A 26,965-nucleotide genomic window follows, 5' to 3' on the forward strand; every position below is an offset into this window, starting at 1 on the left:
CCCGCACCATTCCATCCCCTCAATAAATATAAAAAGGAGTATTTTTGTCCCACTATGATGCCTGAAAAACATGGCACCCGCACCATTCCATTCCTTCAATAAATATAAAATAGAGTATTTTTGTCCCACTATAATGCCTGAAAAACATGATAACAAAAAAAATTTATAACCAATCAACCAATATCATAAAAGTTATAACCAATTACATAAATTATCATTAAAATTTTCAGGTATTATATTTTTTCTGACATCATAAATTTTTCCATATAAGTTGGTTGATTACCACTTTTATCTGCTTTGATACGGGTTGGTTGGTTAGTTATAAGTTTTTTCAATATTATGTTTTTGTTGTATCGTACTATCATAGCCTAATACATGGTTCAACCACTGACCCACAGTGAGAACTTTGTTATAAACTTAAAAAATTAAAGGCTAAATTACAAAGACCCTCCTATATTATGAAGTTAGTGACAAATACCCCCACCCCACTTTGTGATAAATACCTCCTTCTATTAGGGTTATATAAGTTGATTTTAAAAAAGATTTTCATTCAGCTATTTACAATTTTTTAAATTCTCAAATTACCCTTTTCTTAGTTATTTTATTGGTTTATAATTCAATTAGTTTTCTACTTTTTTTCGCCTTGTGCCCCCATAGTGGCTGTAAATCATTTTTTTTTTTTATATAGTACAACACTTTTTCAGCAACTATTTAATAACTCTTCTCCAAATGGTGTCCCTGAATTGAAACCACATATATTCTATGACTACCCAGTTTACGTTGAGCCATCACTCAATTGATTTCTAATATAAAATTCTAGCCCTCTCGAATTGCTCTAATAAACCCTTGAAGATTTTTGGCTAGAAACGGTAGAGGTTTTTTTTCAAATAGATACAAATGTATGGTTTTATTTGATTTTTCTTGATTTATTGAAGAAATGAGTGGATATTTTTTTATATTTTAAAATGAATAGAAAAATTCATGTGAGTGAAATGAATAAAAAAATAAAAATATTTTTCTATATGCCAATAAAATGATTGTTGTTATTTTAGCAAAATTCGTTTTGAAAAAATGGAGGTGTTTTGGTCAATTAAAGTTTAAAAGAAAGGTGGGAAAAGGAAGAAGTGGGTATTTTTGGTCAATTAAGGGGTATTTATGGCAAAGTAAATGTTGGGGTCTTTGTCACAAATGAAAATTAAAAAAGATATTTGTGAGTGACTCCCTAGTAAAAGAGGGTCTGTAATTTATCCAAAAGTAAAATGCTTTTCCTAGGGAAGAGGAAGATCTCTGCTTTACGCAACCGTCAGGTTGGGCCGATCTGGTCGAACATTGATAAGCCGGTATCGATGTTGATTTGTTTCAAGAAGGATCTGGGTTCGACCGTTCGAGAATTTCAGCATTTCTAAACAGCATTCGAGATCACACCGGTCCGATCGTTGTGATCCCTTCCTACATTTCAGGCTATAAATTGCATCGTTAACTCTAGAACTTACTCCCATCAAAAGCAAAAGCCTCGTCGCCACTGAAACAATGGCCGCCGCCGCTCCTCCACCACCTCCCGCCCCAACTCCAGAACCTCCTATCTCCGCCGCATTGCCGGAAAGTCCACTTGGAAACCCAATTTTCGTCAGAATTCGACTAGCCAACAGGGACGACGTCCCATACATACACAAGCTCATCCACCAAATGGCGGTATTCGAACGCCTCACTCATCCCTTCTCCGCCACCGAAGCATCCCCCTTTCCGCCACCCTCTTCAACTCCCCTCCCTTCCAATCCTTCACCGTGCTCATACTCGACGTCCCATAATTGAGGTTGGTTTATTCTTTGTAGATAAAAGAAAAAATTGCTTTTTAGTTTCATTGGTTTGTTTTAAACTTTTAATTGGAGCTATATACTCCATAAATAAGTTATTTGGATGAGGTAAGTTAGGGTCATTTGACAATAGCTGAATATGCTGAATCCAAAAGACTTATTGTTTTGTCTTTTAGTAAATAAGTTCTTAAGGCTCAGTTTGGAAGGAGTACAAATGCAAATATATACGATACAAATACAAGCAAAATAATACAAAATACAAGGTTTTGCATTCTACATATTTGCATTTATACTCTTTTCAAACTGAGCCTTATATGTACCGTACAAATACATTCAAAATACAAGGTTTTGTGCTCTATTTGTATTTGTATTCCTTCCAAATGGAGCTTAAAGAGGTTGTGGATTCCTTAATGGCACAAACTGAAGTTGGATAGATTATTATACCCTTAAAAATTTTATCATTTAACTATTTTAACAACTAAAATATTTCAAAAAATTTAATAGTAACTCCCATTAACAATATTTCCAAAAAATATCCTTATTTATGCCTTAGGCATTGCACATGACAAGGTTAAAGACTTAAAGGCTTAAAGGCATAGGCCTCTAACAACTCAAGGCCCCTTGGCAATGGAAAGAAGGGCTATTGGGGCCAGGCTTTTTTGGGTCATCCTTGCCTTGAAGCTCAAGCCTTTGGCCTCGCCTGAATAACCCCTTAAAATCACAGTCTGGCATAGATCTATCAACCGAGTGGTGGTTCAATTGGTACGTTCACTTTTATTAGGTAGTCCCTTTGTGTTGCACTAAATATCAAAAGAAAAAGGTCTGATTCAGATTTTACACTAGGTTCGCTTTTGGGCCAATCCCATTCAAATTTTGATAAAAACTCAGCCTGAGCCTGACCCTGACCCATGAACAGGCCAACAAGAGAATGGCGAATATGATTAATGTATATGTACAAATAAAGAATAAAGATATATAAATTGACATTACATAATCAATTTTAACTGCAAAATGTTATGAATTTTATCATTCCCCACGTCACAACCATAGTTGTTGAATTCAGTATTACTACAACCACTGCACCACAACGAATACAACACTGTGGTGTCTTTCAAAATTTCAAGTTTTTCTTCTCCACGTTTGTTAAGCAGATATGTCTCCAGTGTTAGCCGTGCCGCCCTACCAGATTAATTTTAGACGGAGATTGCCAACTGTCAACGAAAGCTGCCAATGACGTTTTATGTTTGTTGTGGTTGGACGTTTTAAAATATATAAAACGTGTAATTTAGTCCAAATACACACTCATAGCCCACCAACACAGAACATCCGGAAATATCTCAAGCAGCCCATCTTCCAAAACTACTTGCCTGTAAAAAGATAAGCCTGATGATCATCATCGTTTGATGGCTGCTTCTTGACGCTAACTTTTAACGACAAATGAGAGAGAGAGAGAGAGAGAGAGAGAGAGAGAGAGACAGAGAGAGGATTAAAATTTCCACCTAAATGCATGGCTGGCTAGTTGTCGAATAGGTCTATCATTGGGCCGGATTCAGATCGAACCCAGTTACATTTTGAGATTCCGATTAAATCCAGATACATTTTATTCTATCTAAAAGAAAATTAACAATTTTTTAAATTAATTATCTTTCTAAGTTAATTATATAATAAAATCACATGAATATAAAATGTTGAATTTATTAATTATAAATTTTATATAATTACATATAATATCTATATCTATATCCATTTCAGGCTTTTATAGCTTTTGGGCTTTGGCAGAAAGCTGTTGGATTGGTGAATGGGCCTTGGGTATGTATGGAGATTTTAATATGATTTTCAAAATGGAAGATAAATGTGGAGACAAGCAGGTTAGTGGAGCCACAATTGCAAAGAAAAGAAAGTTTTTGAGAAGTCTAGGTCTAAAGATCCTTGTCAGTCATGGGCCCAAATATCAAATATACTTGGACTAATAAAAGAGAGTGTTCAGAGAAACTGGATATGTTTGTGGCAAATGAAGACTGGTTGGATGTTTTTGAGGAAGGTAGAGTTATGCCCCTATGCCCTAACCACGAGAACGAGGGGCTTAGATCATATTCCTATTTTGATTGAATCATCCCCCAACCTAGGTAATCGTAGGAGACATTTTTTAGATTTGAAAATATTGGGAACCTCATTAAGACTATGTAAACGTGATAAAACCTTGTTGGTCTCAACACCTTAGAAACGGAGGGTCAAGACGTCAAGTTGGTGTGATAAAAAATTTGCAAGAAGTTAAAGTCTGAGCTCTTAAATCAGAATTCCATTCTCATTCCTGTTGGAATGGCATTTCCCCTATTTGAGGGAATGGCCATTTCCTGCCTCTACTTTGGGAATGCAATTCCATTCCTACTAATTTCAATTCCCATTTCCATTCCTGTCTGAACCAAACAGACTATGGGAATGGACCATTCTGATTCTGATTCCAGAGGATCTTGATTCCGATTTCAATTTTGACTGTAAACCAAACGGACCCTTAATTTTGAAAAGAACTAGACTGAAAGCTCCTACAACCACCAACCGAGTGTTCAAGAGCTTGAAAATCGATTAGATTTGGAACTGGAGGGAATAAGCTTTATGGGCACAAAAATCAAATGTCTAAACTAGGATAAATTAATACATGCATAATTAGAATTTAAATTCGAAACCAATCAATGAAATGGTTGATGGTTCCATAAAATAAAAATACATGGTGCTTTCGTTGGATCTAAACAAAATTAATAAAATAACATTTTCTAGAACAGGTTCACCTTTGTTTCAGCCCAATAAATGATAGATTTAAACTTCTCTAGTCATGACTGGTTGTAGATCTGAAGATTCTTGTTATTAGACTACTCCTATTGATAGGAATGATACTTGTTGCTGTCAAAGATGGGGCCAAGGGCAACAAAGTAAATTTATTGATGTCTGAAGCCGATGAATCCAACCTATGAGCAGGCGAAAAGCACATATCAGAGGCCCCAAGTATTATCCCAGGGACAGTCAAGTTAGTCAGGTGCTTAAGGAGAGGTCGGGTCAGGTTTGAAAGGAGGGTTCAGAGCTAGGTCCTTAAGTGCTCAAACGAGATCTCTCGAGAGTGAGAATGCAAGAAAAGAAGAGTAAGCAAGATGAATTTACCTTAAGCTGGACACCCCCTTTTATAGTTGACCTTGCCATGGAGTGGTTGAAGGCAATTGGAGATGGACGGCTAGGATCCCATCCGATCGATGCCACATGGCCCAATCCGAGGCCTGTCATGTGTGCTTACATCAATAATAATGATGATAGAGATCCCTACACCATTGGTGTAAGACAATCCAAGAGAATGAATTGTCCAAATTATTTATCCATTAAGAGGCTAAAAGCAACCTAATCCAACCATCCATAGCGGCTGATTGGCATTGTTGTTGTTTCCTGGAGGAATGGCGCTACATCGAAAAAAACGGTGCTCCAGGAAACGGGCATTTGTTTGGAACCATTTTTTCATAAAAAACTGTGCTCCAAGCCATGCCTCAAAAATCGGGAAGCCATGGCTTGGAGCAATGTTAAATTTAGCATTTCCTAGAATTGCAACTCATTGCTGCCAACGGGACAGTGATGTGGCACTAGATAATGGGTACCAGTGCTGAAAACATTTCTTGGAGCAATAGTACCAAACAAAAAAAGTTGTTATTCCGGGAAACGTCCTACCTGACAGCAACGATTCCAAACAAAAATAAAGCCACCATTTTTTAAGAAAACAATACTCCAAACCACACATCAATCGATGCCAAACATATACATAGTTAAACAAATCAAAACCCCATATGAATCTTTTATCCACAAATCAGATTTTCCGATTGTTTGGTGTAAAACAACAAAAGCTCATTGATAATCCTGATCATCTAACATATGGCCGACCAATACACAAGGATATCTTCAATTCCATTTTTCAAAAAAAAACATTTTAGAACAATTGATCATATACTTTTGTAGTTTTAACCAAGAACACCTCATACTAGAACCTGTATTGCAATTTTTTTCGGGGTCCTTAGCTTTATTTTATTCTAATTTTCAAGAACTAGTAGGACTAATAATCCCCTTTTGACACTTCCGATTTGTTGCATCTCCAATAGGAAATCACCCTTAACCAACCATGTTAAATCATACGCATATTTACACACTCAAAAGTGCTCTTCCTTATTACCAAAAATAAGTGTCCTTAATAGAGCAATGGATACCATTAATCAATAACTAATACACACCAATACCCCTTCTGAACAGTAATTAAAATATCAATGCAATACACCCATGATTTTGTCCCAGGAAAGATGTACATTCAGAATACATATGACTTTCAAAAGTTTTAAATATTTGGGAAGACAAACGGCATCTTTAATTTCTAATGCCAATAAAATAACAAAAGTACTGTTTTCGAACTATATTTGACTTAGACGGTTGGACCGTTTGGCCTGAAAGCCGTTTAGAAAATCGGTTTCATTTCACCCTTAATATGTTCTTAAGCCAAAAATCATTGATTTAGTCAGTAAATCACTAACCTAAACAGTCAAACCATTGACTCATTCAACCCCGGGCAGCTATTCACATTTTAATAGGATGAAAGGAGATTGAGAAATGGGGAGAGACTGAGACATAGATTTGACATCACTAAGATCCTAGAGAGAGAGAGGAGCAATATTGCATATCTGAGATCTGAGAGAGATCCAAAGTTGTCATTGTAAGTTGAATGATCATCTTCCTCATTCTTTCCTCCTTTTTTTCCTTTCTTTCCTTCATTCCTTTCTTTCTTTCTTTCTTGTTTGCTTTCCTTCATTCTTTCCCAGCCGACATGTCTCTTCTTGGGTTTTTTCTAATAAAAGACTAAGGATAGTGAAGCTTTAAAGTTCCAATCTGATCAAATCAGTTGAACCATTTGACACAAATGATCGAATCGCTAACCCAAAAATTGGTGACCAAAGCGATTCCATTTTCGTGCCAATTTTTAAAAGTACAATATAAAACCAAAATGGAGTATAATCATATTTGATTAAGGAAGATTTGGCCCAACCTCATAATCACTCAACATGTAACAAAAAGCAACAGCTCGGCACAATAGCACGCCTAAGGCACGAGCTCCGAAAGGAGGAACCAGCGGTTCGAACTCCCTACAAGGAGCCCGAGCTCTCCCTTAGGCCCCAAGCCTTACAAACACAAAGGGCAACAACCCGAACTGGCCTGCCCCATGGCAGCTCGGGATACATAGCTATCCGAACTCAAGACTTTACCTCGCTTACCACTCTAGCACTTCACCTCCAGAATGCCAAACTGAACAACCGTACCACGCCTGGCACCGAGGAAGTCCGTACCCAGGGGTGGCGCACCTGACTGACTTGGGATCTGACGCTTGACAGCCGCACTTCAACCACCACCTGCCACCGCCATCTCCAGCTGCTGAGACGGCTTCGACAAAGAGAGCAGTGGCGGTTTTGTCCCAGTAGAAGTGATGACACCCGAACTAGCAGGAGCACAGAGATAATCATACCCGACCTGATAGAAGCCTAGGAGTGAGTGTGCAAGGTGGTTATAAAAGGCTCCCTACCCCCCAAGAATAAGGTATGTGAACTTTGTGCCATCTGGTTTCATCTTGCCTTCAAGAGAATACTTACTTGAGCTTCGGAGCAATCTCACTGGGTTCCTCCCTGGAGATTCCTCATCTTCTCCATTTCAGGCTCCCTGTTGCTCTAGTCGGAGGCAAGTTCATTGACAGTTAGGACTGGCCGGATTGCACACCATCAATTGGTGTCGTCTGTGGGAACGCTTCCAAAAGCCTCCCTCTAAAACTCTCATAACTTCTTTTTTCTCCAAAAAAAAAACCCAACACTCATGGCTTCTTCCAGCAATGCCGGATGTGGCACGGAGATGAGCACCACCGGGGAACAACTTCAAGTCCCCGTGGTGTGCATCGGGCAATTCACCATCCCCCCTCCGGTGGATGGGATCCCCAGCCTGAATGTGCCACGAATAGTGGCGCCCTTAAACCTTCCCGCCATGAATGTCCCCTTTCCACTCCCTATCGAAACAACCTTTATTGAACCAACTGCTATCCCCCTGGCGACTATCCAGAGCCAGTTTGACGACCTGATGCAGTGCATGCGGGCAATGCAAGCCCAAATGCAGCAGTTTCAGCAGCATCAGCTCCAACAGCACCAATTACTACACCACCTCTCAATATCACTATCAGTAGTAGTTCCCCCAACTGCCTATCAACCAACCGCAGCTTCCACCGCGGCATCCTACGCCAAAGCCGGTCAAAGCTTCCCCCCAGGGTGGACGCTATCACCGAGGAGAAGCCTCCCAACTTCGGAACCCCCCTAACAGCCAGGCCACATCCCCGGGCCGAAGGGAAAGAAGAATCACCCCCGCCTCGCAGCTCGCAGGCGGGTCGGGAACCTCGCCCGCAAAGTCAGCACCTCGGCGCTCTGAGCCTGAGTTCCCACTCACGGAGAACCGATTTAGCGCCCTAGCAGCGGACTACCAACATTCCGGGTCCATCGAGCTCGGCAACACAGAGGCCAGCAGTGCCAGTACCAGGCCCACTCAACAACGAAGGTGCCAGCGAAGTCGCTGAATTGCCACCCGTGTCCTGCCCGAGCTCAGAGGTAAAGAAGAGACAAGCTCGGACAAGGTAAAAGATGTCCCTATTCTCTTGGTTCCTTCCACCCTCTCATCAGAACTCCTTGCAGTCCCCATGCCCAGAGACTTCAAACTCCCCCCTTAGACAAGTATGATGGGTCCTCTGACCCCAGTGACCACGTCGATGCCTTCCAATCCCAAATACACCTAGCAAGGGCCAGTGAGTCATGCATGTGCATGGCCTTCACCATCACTTCCAGGGGAGTGGCCCGCACCTGGTACAGGAACCTGGCCCCCGAGTCAATAAGAAGCCGAACCCAGTTCGTGCAGGTCTTCACCGCACACTTCGTTACCAGCAAACGATGCCCCAGAACCGAGGAAAGCATCTTCGGAGTGGTTCAGAGGGAAAGAGAGCCCATCTGGGGCTACATCAAGCAGTTCAATGATGCATGTTTGCAGATACCGCAACTGGACCCTGCGGTACAGCTCGCGGTGGCCAAGAGAGGAGTAGCACACAAGGAGTTCAAATGGCACATGGTAGCCAGCCAGCCCGCGTCCGTGGTCGAATTCCTCAAGCTCACGGACAAGTTCATGAGAATAGAGGAAGAGATCAACCAAAGACTGAAGGCGGGGTCGAGAAAAGGAAAAGAGAAGGCGAGCCCTCTAACCCAGGTGACAGAAAAAACCCGGCCCAGGAGGCGAAGCCAAGCCAATCGTCCCAAGCTCCCTTAGTAGCTCGGACAGACTACACACCCTTGAACACAAGGCGGACTCAGATCTTGATGATGATCAAAGACGCCCCAAACGTAAAGTGGCCACCTCACCTAAAGGGGAACCCAAACGAGAAAAATAAAAATTTGTACTGTAGTTTCCATAGAGATCACAATCATAGTACCAAACAGTGTAATAATCTCCAGGACGAGATAGAAGGACTCTTCTGTCGTGGGTACTTGAGAAATTTTGTACAGCATGATAATAATAATAATAATAAGACAGGTCAGCAAGGGGAGCACAGTAAGGATGCTCTCGAATCCAGCAGCAGGCCAGCCGTACCATCGCAAAGGCAGCCTCTAGAAGAGAGGCCAATTCGGGGAACCATCCACGTAATAGTGGGAGGTTCGGTGGTAGCAAGTTGTACTTCGGCGGTGGCTCTGACGTCAGTTCGCGAAGTAGCCCGAGAAGAACAGAACCCTCCAAAGAGGCCGAAGACATAAGACCCAATCTTCTTCACGGAAGATGATGCCCGAGGTGTCCACTACCCCACGATGACGCACTTGTCATAAAACTAAGGATCAACGACTTCAATGTCAAGCGCATACTTGTGGATTCAAGTAGCTCGACAGACATCCTCTTCAAGTCGGAATTTGACCAGCTTCAGTTGTAGGGAAGTGAGTTGAAGCCCGCGAGCACTCCTTTGGTGGGCTTCAGCGGAGAGGAAGTCAGGCCCCTTGGGAAAATAACAGTACCTGTGGAAGTCGACACATGGCCTTGTGCGGTGAGACTCAACCACGATTTCCTGGTGGTCGCGACCCCCTCCCCATACAATGCCATAATAGGACGGCCAATTACGCGTGTCCTACAAGCAGTGGTCTCCACTTACTATCTAGCAATGAAGTTCCCTACAGACTTCGGTGTGGGGGTAGCGCGGGGCGACCAGCTTGAGTCCCGCAAGTGTTATGTTGTTGCCCTGAAGGGAAAAACCAAGGCGGTCGATGACCTCGAGCTAGAGCGGCCTACGGAGCAGGGTAAGGAACGAGCTTTGCCCACAGAGGAAACAGTCGCAATCCCGACTTTGGCTACAGATCTGGCTTGAATGCTACAGATCGGTGCTTCCGTCAAGGAGCCTCCACGAACCGAACCGGTGAGTTTCTTGCTTCAAAATTTAGATATTTTTGCATGGTCCACGGCCGATATGACCGGTAGCCTTATAACTCACAAACTTAATACTGACCCTGTAGTCATCCCCATTAGACAGAATAAACGCAACTTAGCCCTGGAGCGTTGGAGGGTGGTCGACAATGAGGTCGAAAAGCTCCTCGTAGCATACTTCATAAGGGAAGTTCATTACCCGAGCTGGGTAGTCAACCCAATGCTGGTGAAAAAGGCAAACGGCAAGTGGCGCATGTGCGTCGACTACACCGACCTGAACCGAGTTTGCCCAAAAGACTGCTTCCCTCTCCCCAGAATTGACCGCCTAATGGACGCGTCGACTACATCGACCTGAACCGAGCTTGCCCAAAAAACTGCTTCCCCCTCCCCAAAATTGACCGCCTAGTGGACGCGAACTCGGGACATGAGTTGCTAAGCTTCTTGGACGCCTACTCAGGCTACAACCAAGTCAGGATGGACCAATCCGATGAGGAAAAAACCAGCTTCATAATCGAGTTCGGCCTGTACTGCTACGAAGTCATGCCCTTCGGACTGAAGAATGTTGGGGCAACCTTCCAAAGACTCGTAAATAAGTTGTTTCAGCCCTTAATTGGCACGAAAATAGAATGTTATGTAGACGACATGGTCATCCAGACACAGTTTTCACAGGAATTAATACAAGACTTAGATTATGTCTTCCAAATTCTGCGTCAATTTAGCATAAACTGAACCCCAACAAATGTGTCTTCGATGTCACTTCAAGTAAGTTCCTAGGGTACATTGTCAACCGGTGCGGTATTGAGGCCAACCCGGACAAGAAAAAGGCCATCCTAGATATGAGACCACCTAGAAAAGTAAAAGAGGTTCAGAGGCTAAACGGCTGCATAGCTGCTCTGAGCCGCTTCATGTCCAAATCGGCAGACTGTTGTCTGCCTTTCTTTAAGGCTATCAAAGGCAAAGGGTTTGAATGGACCCGAGACTACTAACTCGCGTTCGACGAGCTAAAAAGCTACCTCGCTAGTGTGCCAACCTTAGCCAGGCCCGAGGAGGGCGAGGTTTTAGAACTGTACCTCTTGGCAAGCGACGCAGTGGTCAGTTCGGTACTAATAAAAGAAGTAGATCGGGTCCAATGCCCTGTCTATTATGTTAGTAAAATTCTATAGGGAGCAAAGACGATATACCCGCAGATAGAAAAGCTAGCATACACACTGGTAATTGCAGCTCGGAAACTCCGCTCATATTTCCAGGCTCACACTATCATCGTCTTGACTAACAAACCTCTGATGCAAGTCTTACTCAGGCCTGAGGTTTCCGGTTGGCTAACGAAGTGGGCCATTGAGCTCAGCGAGTACGACCTCCAATTTAAGCCACGAAGTGCTATTAAGGCCCAAGCCTTAGCAGATTTTATCACCGAGTACACGTTTAGCCTCGAAGTCATTGGGTCGGTTGAGCCCGAGATCCCTAGTTCGGGTGAGCCCGGAGCTCCCAAGCCAATAAAGTCTGAACTCTGTGAAGTAGCAGCCAGTGTGGCATCTCTCCTGGTTAGGCCAAACGCGAACTGGGATGAGGAGCCCTGGATCCTTCACGTAGATGGCTCCTCGAACTAGCAGGGCAGCGGGGCTGAAATAGTGTTATGCGGCCCGGGTGGCACGAAATTGGAATACGCACTATGCTTTGAGTTCGCGGCATCCAACAACGAGGTAGAGTACGAGGCACTGATAGCCGAGCTGAACCTAGCACAAAAGGTAAGAGCAAAGCACATAGTTATCTGTAGTGATTCCCAACTCGTGGTCAACCAGGTTACGGGAAAATACGAAGCACGCGAACTCACTATGATCGAATACTTGGCAAAAGTAAAGGAGACTCTGCTCAACTTCCTGTCACACTTCATCAAGCAAATCCCGAGGTCAGAGAACACTGAGGCCGACACCCTGTCTCGATTAGCCAGCACGAGTCACAACACCATGAGAACCGTGTACATAGAAGACTTACCTCGGCCTAGCATTCTCGGTGGGGCAGAGGAGGTCGCTCCCGTCCTTGAAGCAGAGCCGAGCTGGATCGACCCACTCGCGAGCTTCTTGCTAGATGGAACCCTCCCTGCAGACCGCAATGCAGCCAGGAGGGTGCAGCGCCAGGCAACCAAATACGTCATAATAGACGAACGGTTGTACCAACGGTCCTACACGCTCCCCTACCTGCGTTGCTTGTGACCTGTCGAGGCTGAGCTCGTACTCCATGACACTCATGAAGGCCTGTGCGGTGGACACCAGGGTGGCAGAGCCCTCGCCCAAAAGGCACTTTGACAAGGATACTACTGGCCAACGATGAAGGCAGAGGCTGTCGAGCTTGTCAGAAAATGCGACAAGTGTCAGAAGCATGCCAACATCCACTATCAGCCTGCCGCCGACCTCAAGTACCTCACCAGTCCATGGTCCTTTTGCATTGGGGCATCGACCTCCTGGGGCCATTCCCACCAACAACAGGTGGGAGGAAGTTCCTAGTGGTAGCGGTAGAACTTCTTTTGGAAGAACATTGTATACCGCTTCGGGTTACCTCGGGTATTGGTCTCCAACAATGGCAAGCAGTTCGAGGATATCAAGTTTCAGGAGTGGTGCCAAGGTATGGGAATCCGGCAGAACTTCACATCGGTCGCACACCCACAAGCGAACGGTCAAACAGAAGTAATGAACAGAGCTATCCTCCGCGGATTGAAAGCACGACTGGACCGAGCTAAGGGGTTGTGGGCGGACGAGCTACCAAGTGTTCTATGGGCTCACCGAACCATGAAAAAAACCGCCATAGGAGAAACCCCCTTTAACCTCACATACGACACTGAAGCGGTAATCCCGGCGGAGATCGAAATACCTACACTGTGACTAGAAGCATACGACAATCAAGCAAACGGAGATGAGTTACATACCAACCTTGACCTACTGGACGAGGTAAGAGACCTCGCGTACATCTGGACCGCAGCTTATTAGCAAAAGGTAGCTCGGTACTACAACGCCAGAGTAAAAAGCGGAACTTCTGTATCGGCGACCTAGTTCTCCGTAAGATCATGGCACCCGAGCCCGGCGTAGGCAAACTTGGACCGAATTCGGAAGGGCCCTACCGAGTAAAGAGAGTGCTCGGGGGGGCATACGAGCTCGAAACTTTAGAGGGCAAACAAATACCCTGAGCTTGGAATGTCGTTAACTTAAGACGATACTACCTATAGATCACCAAGCGAAGTGGATTAAGTCACTACTAGAGCCAAAGGGCTAGGGCGCCGAACTAACAAGGAACTCGGCATGAACAAACAAAGGCAAAAGATGCAAACTAAAAGCTCAGGCAAAGCGCCAACAATGAACTAATAGAGACATCGACATGGTCGGTTCGGCGATACGGCCAGTTTGGAGGAAAGAGCGACCAACACTTAGTCAAAAGAGAATCATTTCATAGCAAGATACTGTGCATATTTCAAAAAAAAAATTACAGGCCCGGAGCTACTTCTTCATTATCAGAAGACACTTCAACGATACCCTAAGGTCCTGCCTCACCCTCGGAATCTGGCTCACCATCAGCAATGTTGGCTATCTCCTAAGTTATGCGCGAAGTGGATATGGCACTAATATCAAGCTCGGGGTACGTATTCCAGATCATCCACCCGCTTAGTTTAAAACCCCTTTTTTACGAGTCCACCATCAGGTCATCAAAGCGCAGCAAGGCGATGTACTAATTGACGGCCTTCTTCTTGGCTTCTTCGATGCCTTGAGAAAAGATCTGCATCCTCTCCTTAATATCCTCCTGAAGGTATTCAACCTAATGCTGCAAATCCAGCCTCAGGTTCGCCATGTGTTTCACCACTACTCCCATGGCCTCGACATCTCTCTGAGACCTCGCCTGCCTGGTCTGTGCAACGCGAGCAGCCGCCTCAGCAGCTCGGGAAGTCACCTCGGCAGCATAGAAAGTTTCTTCGGCAGCTCGCGCCTGCCTCGAGCTCCTTTCCACCTGGGCCGCCAAGGCATGGATAGAAGAGTTCACCTACCAAAAGGAAAGAACAAGTGATCAAAACGACATCAAGAGGGATAAAAGCAAAAGAGCTTGACAAAAAATCTGACTTACGACCATGGCATGAGTGGCAGCATGATAGGCCACCTAGTTCAAAGGAAGATCAGTCCACATCGTGACCTCCTCAGGGTAAACGGCCTTCCTACTCTTCTGAAGAGCGTGGTTCGGTGACAACACACTCCTGAACTCCCCTTGAGCACCCGAGCCTGAGGGCCCAACTCGCGCGTAAGCAGATCCAGAGTAAGCAGGAGCCCTAGAGTAAGCGGGAGCCTCCGTGTAAGTAGCCTCGGCATAAGGGTCCTCTGCCGCTTCCTTCATTGGAGGAGCCATCTCGGGCTCCCTGGACAAATTCTCTTATGGGTAGTCTGGTACCTCGGCTTCGCATCTCGGGGCAGCTCGGCACGTGTTCGTTTGGCGACTCGCTTCCTCCTCTTCATTCCGTAAAATAGGTGCCCACCACGAGTCCTTTCTGAGTCCATCACACCTGCGAAAAGAGATCGACATCAGAAAAAATGAAAGAACGAAGAAAAACAAAAAACCTCTGAGTAAGGAACCTACCCGAACTCAGACCAGCCGCAATGAGCTTGGCCTCTGTCAGATAATGATGGCATTTTATCCCAAGCCGTGCCCATTGCTAGAGGCTCTTCGCCATCTCCTTATCAAGCATAACGCCAACATCAGGGGCAGCCATCCCTCACCCGGTTTGGATCGGCCACCCTAATTCACTTTGCACCCCAAAGTAGTCCCATTTCCATGTCGGGACCTTATTAGGAAGCTCATGTAGAAGCTTAAAACCCAGGCGATGAGACAGGTAATACGCCCGCCTATGCCTAGGAAGGGGACCTACTTGCTTCTTAAGCATTAAAATGGAGGAGAGATCTCCAAGTCTAAAGGTAAGACCTGATCCCAAAATAGGGAGATTGTCCCCACCAAGTTACAATGGAGTTTGGGTGAAGCTGGCCGACTGTAACACCGAAGTGGTTCATTACCTTGACAATGAGGGGTGAAAAGGAAGGCGCAACCCAGTAGCGAGCTGCTCTCGGAATATCACGATCTCATCAGGACCATGTTCCCAAGGGAAACTGCCCGAAGGTATGAAGTAGGTGTACTCCCTATGCAAGTTGAACTGTGTAATAAGGGAATGAAGCCCCTCGAGCGTCATAGTCGAAGCCCCAAACATGTCCAACGTCCAACCTCGACAAGAGGAGGACGCCAAGCTGCCCGAGGCGACTCGGCCTATGGGTTCAAACTCTTCCTCGAGTTCTACCTCAGGTTCACTAGAACTGTCGAGGGATGCGGCTCGGTTCGTAGAACCTGCATCTGACCCCCTTGAAGAACTGTCTGAGCTATCCGAGCTAAACATTGAAAGGAGAATAAGGATTACAGAAAAGTACTCACCCGAAAAAAAGAAAATGGACCACGGGAACGTGAACGCGAGCTCAAGAAGCAAAACGCAGGATAGTGACAGCGACTAGGGTCCCCCACTATTTATGCCCACAGTAACCGAGAATCAACGGCTCAGATTAAAGACAATCCGATGGCCCGCAGTCACGCCGATCGCACATCTCCTGAGACCGAGACGTGATTGGCTGCACGTCTTTCTGAAACTGAAAAAGGCGCCAGCACACGTCTCCTCACATTAAAGACAGCAGTGGCGCGCTTTTTGAATTTTGAAATAGGCGTGCGTCGTTACGTCTGTCAGCATTTATAGATAGGTTGGCACGTTTCCCGTCTTTTTGGCGCTCAAGGAAACCCGAAAAAATCTTGACAAGCGTGCACTTCACGCTATCAGTCAAAACCAGTTCAAAGTACGAGACAAATCCACCCGCCACCTCACAAACTCCTCACGCTAGGGCAAGTCCTTTAGCACGAGGAGTGGGGGGCAATTGATGAAGGAAGATTTGGCCCGACCTCATAATCACTCAACACGTGGCAAAAGCAACAGCTCGACACAATAGCACGCCCAAGGCACGAGCTCCGAAAGGAGGAACCAGCAGTTCGAACTCCCTATAAGGAGGCCGAGCTCTCCCTTAGGCCCCAAGCCTTACAAACACAAAGGGCAACAACCCGAATTGGCCTGCCCCATGGAAGCTCGGGACACACATCTATCCAAACTCAAGACTTCACTTCGCTCACCACTCCAACACTTTGCCTCCAGAACGCCAAACTGAACAACCGTACCACGCCTGACACTGAGGAAGTCCGTACCCAGGGGCAGCACACCTGACTGACTTGGGATCTGACGCTTGACAGCCGCACTTCAACGGCCACCTGCCACCGCCACCTGCCACCGCCATCTCCAGCTACAGAGACGGCTCCGACAAAGAGAGTAGTGGTGGTTCTGTCCCAGCAGAAGTGATGACACCCGAACTGGCAGGAGTGCAGAGATAGTCATACCCGACCTGACAGAAGCCTAGGAGTGAGTGCGCGAGGTGGTTATAAAATGCTCCTTACCCCCCAAGAACAAGGTATGTGAACTTTACACCATCTGGTTTCATCTTGCCTTCGAGAGAATACTAACTTGAGGTTCGGAGCAATCTCACCAGGTTCCTCCCCGGAGACTCCTCATCTTCTCCGTTTCAGACTCTCTGTTACTCCAGTCGAAAATAAGATCATTGACATGTAAGACCGGCCGGATTGCACACCATCAATATTAATACAGACTAATACCCAATTTTGAGTATCAAGTGTATCATACCATATCGATCCATACACAGGACTTTTAAGACTGAATTTGACATTCCTTATTTTAAGTAGATGTTAAAAAGTCAGTGTTGGTAAGGGTATTTAAACTAAAATGAATATAAATCAGGACAAATAAAGCGTTAAAAGGATATAAAAGTTTTGGGATGACAAATGGCATCTTTCTAATGCCAACAAATTAACAAAACTAAATAAATAAATAAAGAAAAGATGGAGCATCAATCAAATCAATTCACACTAATACCCATAATCCTTGTTTTTGAACATGGACACTCATTTTGGACAGTGTCAGTCTTCACCAAAGAGATGTGGAGTAACATTATGTACTCATTTGAGAAATAAGAATATAGATTCTTAGTTTATGATTGTAAAGTTGAGTTCCAACTTCCAAATTACAGGTGGAAAACCATCTCATCTTTCTAATTTATGTGTAATTCTCAACACCGTCACGGATTCAGTCTCTTTGCAATCATGAATCAGTCCAGATCTCCTATCCACAGGACATCACAGCCGTGCAACAGCAACATCTCATCTCTTTATGAATAATCACATACAGGTACGTACAGGAGATGTTCCTGTCGTGATGAAGGGAGGATAGGGTTCTTGTGGTAAGAGATTTGAACGCATTTGAGTTGAGGGGGAAAATGTCCAATGTGAAAGGGAGACGGAGCTTGGAAACCAGGCTGGTCATCTACACCTTCTACTCCATTCATCCATTGCTACCTGTTTCTCTTTATCCATCGTTCCTTCACGTCTTTAGCATTCATACATTAGACTCCATGTGAAAACTATGAAACAAGGGAACCCCATGACCTGACCTTGACCATGTGTCCAATCAAAGTAGACTCTCTGTCTTTCCAATTTGCAGGTCTTATGTCTTAACGAAAGAGATTTTCTTTGTGCCCAATCCCACTCCCTCTCCATTCTTTCCAACAGAAAACAAAAAACAAAAAAAACAGAATAAGAACTGAGAGGATTTAAGGGAGAAAAAGAAGTCCAAAGGGTTTACACAAGCCACCAGAGTATGATTTTTCCTTTGGTTACTCTCTTTCTTTCCAATTTGCAGGTCTTAAGTCTTAACGAAAGAGATTTTCTGTGTCCAATCCCACTCCCTCTCCACTCTTTCCAACAGAAAACAAAAAACAAAAAAACAGTAGAAGAACTGAGAGGATTTAAGGGAGAAAAAGAAGTCCAAAGGGTTTACACAAGCCACCAGAGTATGATTTTTCCTTTGGTTACTCTCTGTCTTTCCAATTTGCAGGTCTTAAGTCTTAACGAAAGAGATTTTCTTTGTGCCCAATCCCACTCCCTCTCCATTCTTTCCAACAGAAAACAAAAAACAAAAAAAAAAAAAAAAACAGAAGAAGAACGGAGAGGATTTAAGGGAGAAAAAGAAGTCCAAAGGGTTTACACAAGCCACCAGAGTATGATTTTTCCTTTGGTTACTCTCTCTCTCTCTCTCTCGAGGCGCAGATTAGCAAAAGGCCAACAATTAGCGCATGTTAGCAAGTATACAAAACAAAAACAAGTAGACAACTTCGATATTTTATTAGAATCCCGACCGTCTTCAGGCAATGGCTGAATGACTTTTCAAAAATTCCAATAGCTTGCCCCACTGTGATTGTACTTGCCACGTGTCAATCTAAAATATATAAATTAATGAAAAGAGACTTGTCAATTTGTCATGGCTTTCGTGTTTTTTATTTGCACTTTGTGCAGTAGGAGCGGTTTTCCCAGCAGCGGCAGAAGGAACAAGGAAGAAAGAATGCCTCCAGATCTCTATGATACGCCTCTTCACATGCGCATTTTAGCAAAAAGTTGATTCACATTTCTGTTCCGCCATCTTCTTTCTCCTTCTCTGCTCTGACCTTAACCGGAGTAACAAAAAACCAATCTCTCTTCTGCTAAAACCCCATTGACGAATTCTTTGAACCCCTTCTCAATCTACAAATCTCTCTCTTCTCTCCTCTGGCAGTCTGGTCGTCCGCATGTGCAAATCGAAAACAGACATCGATGCAGCGGAACCGGCCAGAAACTCGCGAACCTCCCGGACCCCTCGAACGCCCAGAACCCCTCGGCGACCTTTCGACAGCCCTAGAACTGCGAGATCCTCATTCACGAATCCTTCAAGCAGCTATAACACTAGCGGCAATTACACGATCGTTTCCAGCTACAAAGCTTCATCGGCAACTTCGATTTCCAGCAGAACTTCCCTCTCAGGCCTCCGACATACCTTACCTGAGAAACCTCAGTTCTACGACTTGTCAGAAATCTGCTCCGCCACCAACAATTTTTCCAAGCGCCTCTCCAACGCCACCTGGAGATGCAACCTGCAAGGCAAAGACGTCATCATCTTCCAACGCAAGTTCCGCCGCCCAATCGAACCACTGCAGCTCCGCGAACGGCTTGCCTCCATATGCAGAGGCCATCATGCCACAATCATCAAGCTTCTCGGAATTTCCATCTCCGGCGACCACATCTACCTCGTCTACGAATACGTCGAAGGCGCTAGCCTCGCCGATTGCCTCCGGAACCCTAAAAACCCTAATTATACGGTACTCTCTACCTGGATCTCGCGAATGCAGATCGCAACGGATCTCGCTGACGGTCTCGAGTACATTCACAGCAGCACAGGCTTAAATGTGCGTTTCGTCCACAACCACATCAAGAGTAGTAATGTAATCGTCACGGAGCCTTCACTCAACGCCAGAATCTGCCACTTCGGTACCGCTGAACTGTGCGGAGAAATCCCCGAAGACGAGCCAAAAGAAGAACAGAGCGGGGAGATTACGGAGGAGAAACCATCGTCAAAATACAAAAGATCAAACAGCCGGGTAATGAAAATCGAAGGGACGAGAGGGTACATGGCGCCGGAATTCCAAACGACGGGGATCCCGACGCAGAAATCCGACGTGTTCGCGTTCGGAGTGGTGTTGCTGGAGCTTCTATCGGGAGCAGAACCTCTCAAGTACATGGTGGATAGGGAGAGGGGTGATTACAAGAGAATCTCCGTGATCGAGACGGCAACGGAAGCGGTGGCGGTGGAGTCAGGCACCGACGGGGAGGGAAGAATACGGAGATGGATCGATAAAAGACTTAACGATTCGTTCCCGGTGGACGTGGCGGAGAAGATAACACGCATCGCCGTAGATTGCGTACAGGTGGAACCCGATAAACGACCCGACATGAATATAGTGGCCGGCAAGATCTCGAAGCTTTATTTAGATTCGAAGACTTGGTCGTTGAAGATGAAAATTCCGACCAACATCACGTTTTCGTTGGCTCCTCGATAACCATTCAAGACTTCTGGTCCATTAAAATTAAAAAATTGATTCGTTTTTTTTATAATTCCGACTAGATTTTATTAATTTTTGGTTCTTTAAAACAAAAATGATTGAGATATATGATTAAATAAACAGTCTTGTTGTACATTCTGTAAATTTACACGAGATTCGAAATTCTTTTTTGGGTACTAAACGAATTCATTCATTAAACTCAGAAAATCTGTTGTTAGCAACTGTTCCTCTTATTTCAAGAAAATTGTTCTCAATTTATATAGGGTAAATTAAAAAGACCCCCGCATTATGGGGTCTGAGACAAAGACTCCCTTTACTTTGTTTTGCAACAAAACCCCCTGTATTATGACCGTGAGACAAATACTCCCTTCCGTTCCGTTAGCTTTTTATCTTAAAAAAGCCATTACAATTTTTTTAATCTCCATATTACCCTTATAATAATTAGATGAGAAAAACACTGTTCATCTTTCCTAACCTTCCAATATTATCGTTCCATTCCTTCACATTTCTCTATCTCTCTCTTCTCTCTCCCCCGATCTTATACGGCTCGAGTTGCAGATACAATCGAGTCTGTCAATTCGTTATGGTGGGCTATCTCCCCCGATCTTATACGGCTCGAGTTGCAGATACAATCGAGTCTGTCAATTCGTTATGGTGGGCTACCTAGTGCAGAGCACATCAGGAGCGTTAATGGGGTTGATGGCCAGGGACGACTGTGGAGTGGTCAGAGCCTTGTAATTCTGTTGCCATGCACATGCTTCAATAACACTTGTAATGGCATTACGACAGTTTATTTTTCGTATTTAGTGCACATAGGGGAGAGCTTAAGCCGCATCGGAGCAACGTATGGTACGCCTGTAGCAGAGTTGATGGCCATTAATGGGTTAACACATCCATCCTTCAAACTTCAAATTTTCAACACACCCATTGTTGAATTTAAGACGGCAAACGAGCAGTAGCGCAGAACATCAACAGTTTGGTCGGATTAGAGGATGTGCGGTGGTGGAGCATTACTTCCCATCGATAAATGCATCGTTTTGCAACCGGAGAGCGAATTCATTAAGATAAGTACCCTGTCACCATCATTTCCAATACGTAGACATGCTCTAGTTCTTTAGTTTGAGATAAATTTTTGTTGCTTTTTGGTTCATGAAAAAGGCAAAAAAAAAATCAACTCTTTCTATTCTTGCTTTTTTTTTTATTTTGAAATTATATTGTTTCTGCTATTCCAAATCCAAAACCCAAAATGAGTTTGTTGGAAATCTTGGTAACTCCTCTTATGGAAGTGGTAAAGTGAATACTAATGTCTGTCGGGAGCCCTAGAAGAACCAGGCAGGTCTCACTGCGCCATGGGTTGCTCCTCCTCCCTTCCAGAAAACATGTCTTCTGGACGGTTGGATGTTGAAGCAACTGACTCAAAAAATTTACGAGTGAAATTGGTGCTTTTAGGGGACTCAAGTGTTGGCAAAAGCTGTATTGTTCTTCGTATTGTTCGTGGATAGTTTGATCCATCATCCAAAGTGACTGTTGGAGCTTCATTTTTTATCACAGACAGTAGCATTACAAGATTCTACAACAGTCAAGTTTGAAATATGAGAGACTGTAGGGCAAGAGAGATATGCTGCACTGGCCCCCCTTTATTTCCGAGGAGCTGCAGTTGCAGTAGTTGTGTATGACATAACAAATCCACAGTCATTCATCAATGCTCAGTACTGGGTTTAAGGAGCTACAAAAACATGGGAGCCCCGATATTGTCTTGGCTTTGATAGGGAACAAAGCTGATCTCCAAGAAAAACGAGAAGTATCCGTTGACGATGGTATGAACCATGCGGAGAAGAATTGGATGTTCTTTATTGAGACATCTGCAAAGACAATAGATAATATTAATCAGCTATTTGAGGAAATTGCTAAAAGGTTGCCTCATGCTCCCTCTTCATGATTGTAGAAAGGACACCGATTGCACTACAGATTACAGAATTCCAATACCTCTCTTTCTTCTGCACTATACTTCTGAATTTGTTTATATCGTGAATTACCCTATTATCTTTTATCTATTTATAATGGGTTTTCGGTATGATTCAAAAAAAAAATGTCTATCGGGAAGCAGATTGATTATATTTTTCATTATAGAAAGAACATCAACAACCTTAATGAACTCACAGAAATCTTAATTTCGAGGAGAGATCATACACAACAACTATTGAGTGCAGCTCAAACGAGAGGAGAGGAAGCCAACCGGTCGATAATGCAAACCTGGGTAGAAAGAGAAGATTCCATATTAACACAAGTTCATAGTTGGTTTCCTAACCCTAAAAATGCAGAGAGCAATAACACTGAATGTTTTATTGGATATTGTCCTGCTCGTTATGTTTGAGTAAAAGAACAGAGTTGAAGATAGTAGAGATCAATTCTCTAATTGGCGAAGCAAAACTGTTTATGAATGAGAGTTGAAGATAGTGGAGATCAATTCCTCCGTCCTTTCATTTAGGAGAGTGGGGAGAGAGAAAGAATGAGAGAGGACTGTGAGGGAGGGGAAAAGAAGGTAAGAAAGGAAAAACCATAGGTTAAATAGGTTTTAAGAGAAAAAGGGCAAAAAAAAAAAAAAGAAAAAGTTTAGTAGGGTATTTTGATAATTTAACGTATTCCGTCATCTGACTTAACGGTTAAGGGGGTTTTTGTTGCAAAACAAAGTACAGGGGGTCTTTGTCACAGACCCCATAGCACAGAGAAGGTCTTTATAATTTACCCTAAAAAATAATAAAATAAAATATTCTTAACCTTTGATTAACTAATTAATTTACTCTTAATCCTTCTTTAATTAATTAAATTAGAAGTATTCTTTTATGTTCTACCACGCCATCAGTGATGAAATCCACCACCGGGCGGCGGGGACTAAGGGATTATGAACAAGCGGGTCGGGTTAGATTCGGGTCAAGACATTCTTTGGTTCATTTTAGGTAGGGTCGATTTTCAGGTTGGATGAGCAAAGGCTGGATCCTAGCGCTCCCTAAATATTCAGATTTGGATTGATCCAAGGTCAAATGGGTCGATCATTCAACTGCCCAGATCAATTGGTCTTTAATTAAATCAATGATTTTTTTATGAAAAATATGGATTTAACCATTCAATTGTTCAGATCAACACCTGTTTGAAAATGGTAGTTTGATCCGTTTTTTAATTGGGGTCACTAGATTCGGCCATTGGGGACCTTAATCCGTTTTTTTTGGTTGGATCGATTTTTTGCCAGGTCTTTTAGTCATGGAATTGGAAGTGGAGGTGATGATTTTCATTTCTGCCGCGAAATTCCAATTCCATAAAACGAGAGTTTGGCGCTGAAAGTGGAAGCGGAATGAAGCTGAAGATTTGCATATTTGAACGGGAAGAAAACATCAATGAACACACAAGGTGGATAACGCCATATGATGACCTTTATATGTATGATGTATGATAATTTGATTATTGAATGGTAAAAAAATAATAAAATACTAAGGCACATGATGTATAATATCGCATGCCCCTTTTTTGTCCACTAGTAGATAAGAACCATCCACAAAAAATAAGCATGGACGAGAAATTGATCTAGGATGGTCCTTGTCCACGAGTTATTGGAGATGGGGATCATCACCAACAAATCAAACACCAATTATTATCATGAATGAGGCCAAACACTACTTAAGCCCCAAAGTCCAATGAGTCTTACTAAAGAATAGGGGTGTTCATAGTTCGATTAACTAAACCATGGGCCTTTTTTATAAACCGACCCAATCCTTTTCCAAAAACTGAACTAAAAACAATTGGCTAATCAGTTGAACGACTCAATTTTTGGCCACTTCAATTCTTTGAATTTTTTGAAATTATAATATATATATATATATATATATATATATATATATATATATATATATATATATATATATATATTAAATATAGATATAATATATATAAAAAACATATATATTATACATGAAACTGAACCGGTTCATTTAACCGGATTTTTCCATTCAGCTTTTCAGTTTTTTATGAACAATCCTACCTAGAAGATAACTGGGCCTATTTTCCTATCTAGAATTTGGGTTTTTGAGCAAATATTATGGTCATAAATTCTGGATCTCTTTGAAAACTCTACAAATGATGCTTGATCAGGTAGTCCAAAAGGCATATAATTATATAGATTCTTCAGGGTCTGAACCGTGCAGACGTTGCACTCGTGATATAAACAAACGGGACACTAGAGCGTACAGCCACACATCAGGAACATCTTTTGTATTTATATATTATCTATCATTCATGAGAAGATATTCCCGATGTATGATTATAGCATCTTGTTCATAGCATTTGCACTATATTTTTTGTGCAGCAGATTCACACACAATTAGGAATGCAAACGGATAGGATTAGACTCGAATTAGGGTAGATCCGAATATTATTCAATAATACAAATCACTAATTCGATCAGATCTCACAAATTCTAATTCAAACTCCAATCCGTTAAAAATGTCAGTTATTCAAATTTGATCCAATGCGGTTTAATTTTTAAAAAATTAATAATTATTAAAAAAGATAACAATTTATATAAATAAAAACAAAAAATACAAGTAAAATTTCAACTATTTCCATTATATATAAATTATTATTTGCACGTCTTTTTATAAAAAATACAAAAATGCAATATATCCGAATCCAACAAATTAAAATAGGATAGGATCGGACCATGATCCATCCATTTGCACGCCTACATACAATTATCCATGTAAGTGCTCCCTCAAGTGGGACCCACCCACTTATTTGAATTTTGAACAAAAGAACAAGAAAACACTAGTAATTCATGTAGGCTCAGACTACATCTTAGCCATATCCCCAAACCCAAAACCAATCTCAATTCTCAAAAGCCAAATATACTTAAATTGGATATAACAAAAGGAGACTAAGGAGGGAGTTCGAATCTGCTCCCACAGACTTGCGCCTCAAAAACGTCCCACGCCATTACAAGATGCCACGTGTCCTCTTATACGCTCTCTAACGGGATGGCTATTAGTTCGTCCTGTTAGCTCCCATTTCACCCAAAAAGTGAGTGAACTTCCCTCTTTTACTCCGAGTTCGAATTTCAGTCTTTCACTCCTTTCTCTCGACCTACGCTCTCTAAAACTCAGACCGTCCCCATTTCCTCCTCTACCGGGTCTTGCCGAGTTCGAATTCCCTCTTTCAACACCGGCGATCGTTCCGGCAGATACACCAGAGGTACGTACTCCCCGTCCCTCTCATCTCAGACACTCTCGAATCTGTTTTTCTCAGTTTTTCTAACTTTTTTTTTTTAGCAATAGAGAAAACACAAAACCAAGATTCTATCGGCTTCTGTAGTATAACTAGAAGCTAATGCACTCGTTGTATGCACCGTAATTCCAGTTCCAAGCCCTTAGATGCATTCCAGGTTTCAGGTATTAAAATTGTATTGTGATATAATGCAACAAGCAACTAAAATAGGGCTGAAAAATTCAATGCGAACGGTAAAATCCTAATGTTGTATGCTTGGCAACATAAAACAGGGGAATGGGAAAGTAAAGTATAAATAGAAGAAACATAAAGAGGAAGAAAACCGCACTTGTATCTGTCGGAACGGGGAGTACGCACCTTCTGTGTTTTTTCTATTGAATAAAAAAACAAGTTAAAAAAAACTGAGAAAAACATATTCGAGAATGTCTGAGATGAGAGGGACGGAGAGTACACATCTCTAGTGTATCTGTCGGAACGATCGTCGGCGTCGAACAAGCGAACTTGAACTCGGCAAGATCCAGCGGGGGAGGAGATGGGGCGGTCTGAGTTTCAGAGAGCGCAGGTCAAGAGAGAGGAGTGAGAGATTGAGATTTGAACTCGGAGTAAAGGAGGAGTGAGAAACTGAGATTCGAACTCGGAGTAAAGAGGGAAGCTCACCGGCCGTCCCATTAGCGACACACGAGGCTGAGGCGCTTGCGTGTGGGAGGACACGCGGCATCTTGTAAGGGCATGGGACTTTTTGGGGTGCAAATCTGTGGGTAGACGTGTAAATCGGGCTAGAACGCCCGTGGCCCGGCACACGGCTAACAGGCCATGGCAGGCCCGGCACAGAGGTCTGTGTCGTGTTGGGCCGGGGGTTCAAGGCCCATGGGTCGGCACGGCATGACACGATAGCACGTGTCGTGTTGCTAGTAGCCCGCATGCCAGTACGGCTCAGCCCTCGTCACGACACGAAGCATGGCCTGTAACGGGCCGTGCTTGGCCCGCCAAGGAATATAGCCGTTGAGCCCCCCTTCTCAAAGGGGCCCAACGGCTATTTTCAGCTTCGGGGGGGTATAGAAATACTCCCCCAGGTATTTCTGTATTTTGCTTATTGGGGGTTGAAAAAATGACATAATTGCCCCCCAACAACTATATAACAACTAGTTTATGGGGCATTTTGGGTAAAGTTATGAGTAACCTTACAATGACCAAAATACCCCTCCTAACAACTAAATAATAGATAGTTTTATGGGTATTTTGGACAATTGAATTATGTTCAATTCCTATAAATAGCCATATCCTCCACCATTCTCGCCACACAAATTCAACAATTCTCTTAATTCTCTCTCTCTC

At 43.4% G+C, this 26,965-nt stretch overlaps 1 protein-coding gene and 1 pseudogene across 1 annotated transcript; both read left to right on the plus strand.

The window, feature by feature from the left end:
• Window positions 1-17,414: 17,414 nt before the first annotated feature.
• Window positions 17,415-20,540, plus strand: LOC148869008 (protein CYTOSOLIC ABA RECEPTOR KINASE 2-like). Its single transcript, XM_088967640.1, has one exon. The coding sequence runs from the start codon at window positions 19,052-19,054 to the stop codon at window positions 20,354-20,356; it is 1,305 nt and encodes a 434-aa protein (XP_088823766.1). The 5' UTR covers window positions 17,415-19,051; the 3' UTR covers window positions 20,357-20,540.
• Window positions 20,541-20,859: 319 nt separating this feature from the next.
• Window positions 20,860-22,362, plus strand: LOC148869009 (ras-related protein RABF1 pseudogene; annotated as a pseudogene).
• The last annotated feature ends 4,603 nt before the right edge of the window (window positions 22,363-26,965 follow it).

This window comes from Nelumbo lutea, chromosome 2 (genome assembly GCF_056320005.1).
Source record: "Nelumbo lutea isolate HS-2025 chromosome 2, American lotus-T2T, whole genome shotgun sequence".
Lineage (NCBI taxonomy): Eukaryota > Viridiplantae > Streptophyta > Magnoliopsida > Proteales > Nelumbonaceae > Nelumbo > Nelumbo lutea.

Excerpts from the sequence above, each read along its gene's own strand:
- LOC148869008 (XM_088967640.1), top strand. The coding sequence starts at position 19,052 with ATGTGCAAATCGAAAACAGACATCGATGCAGCGGAACCGGCCAGAAAC.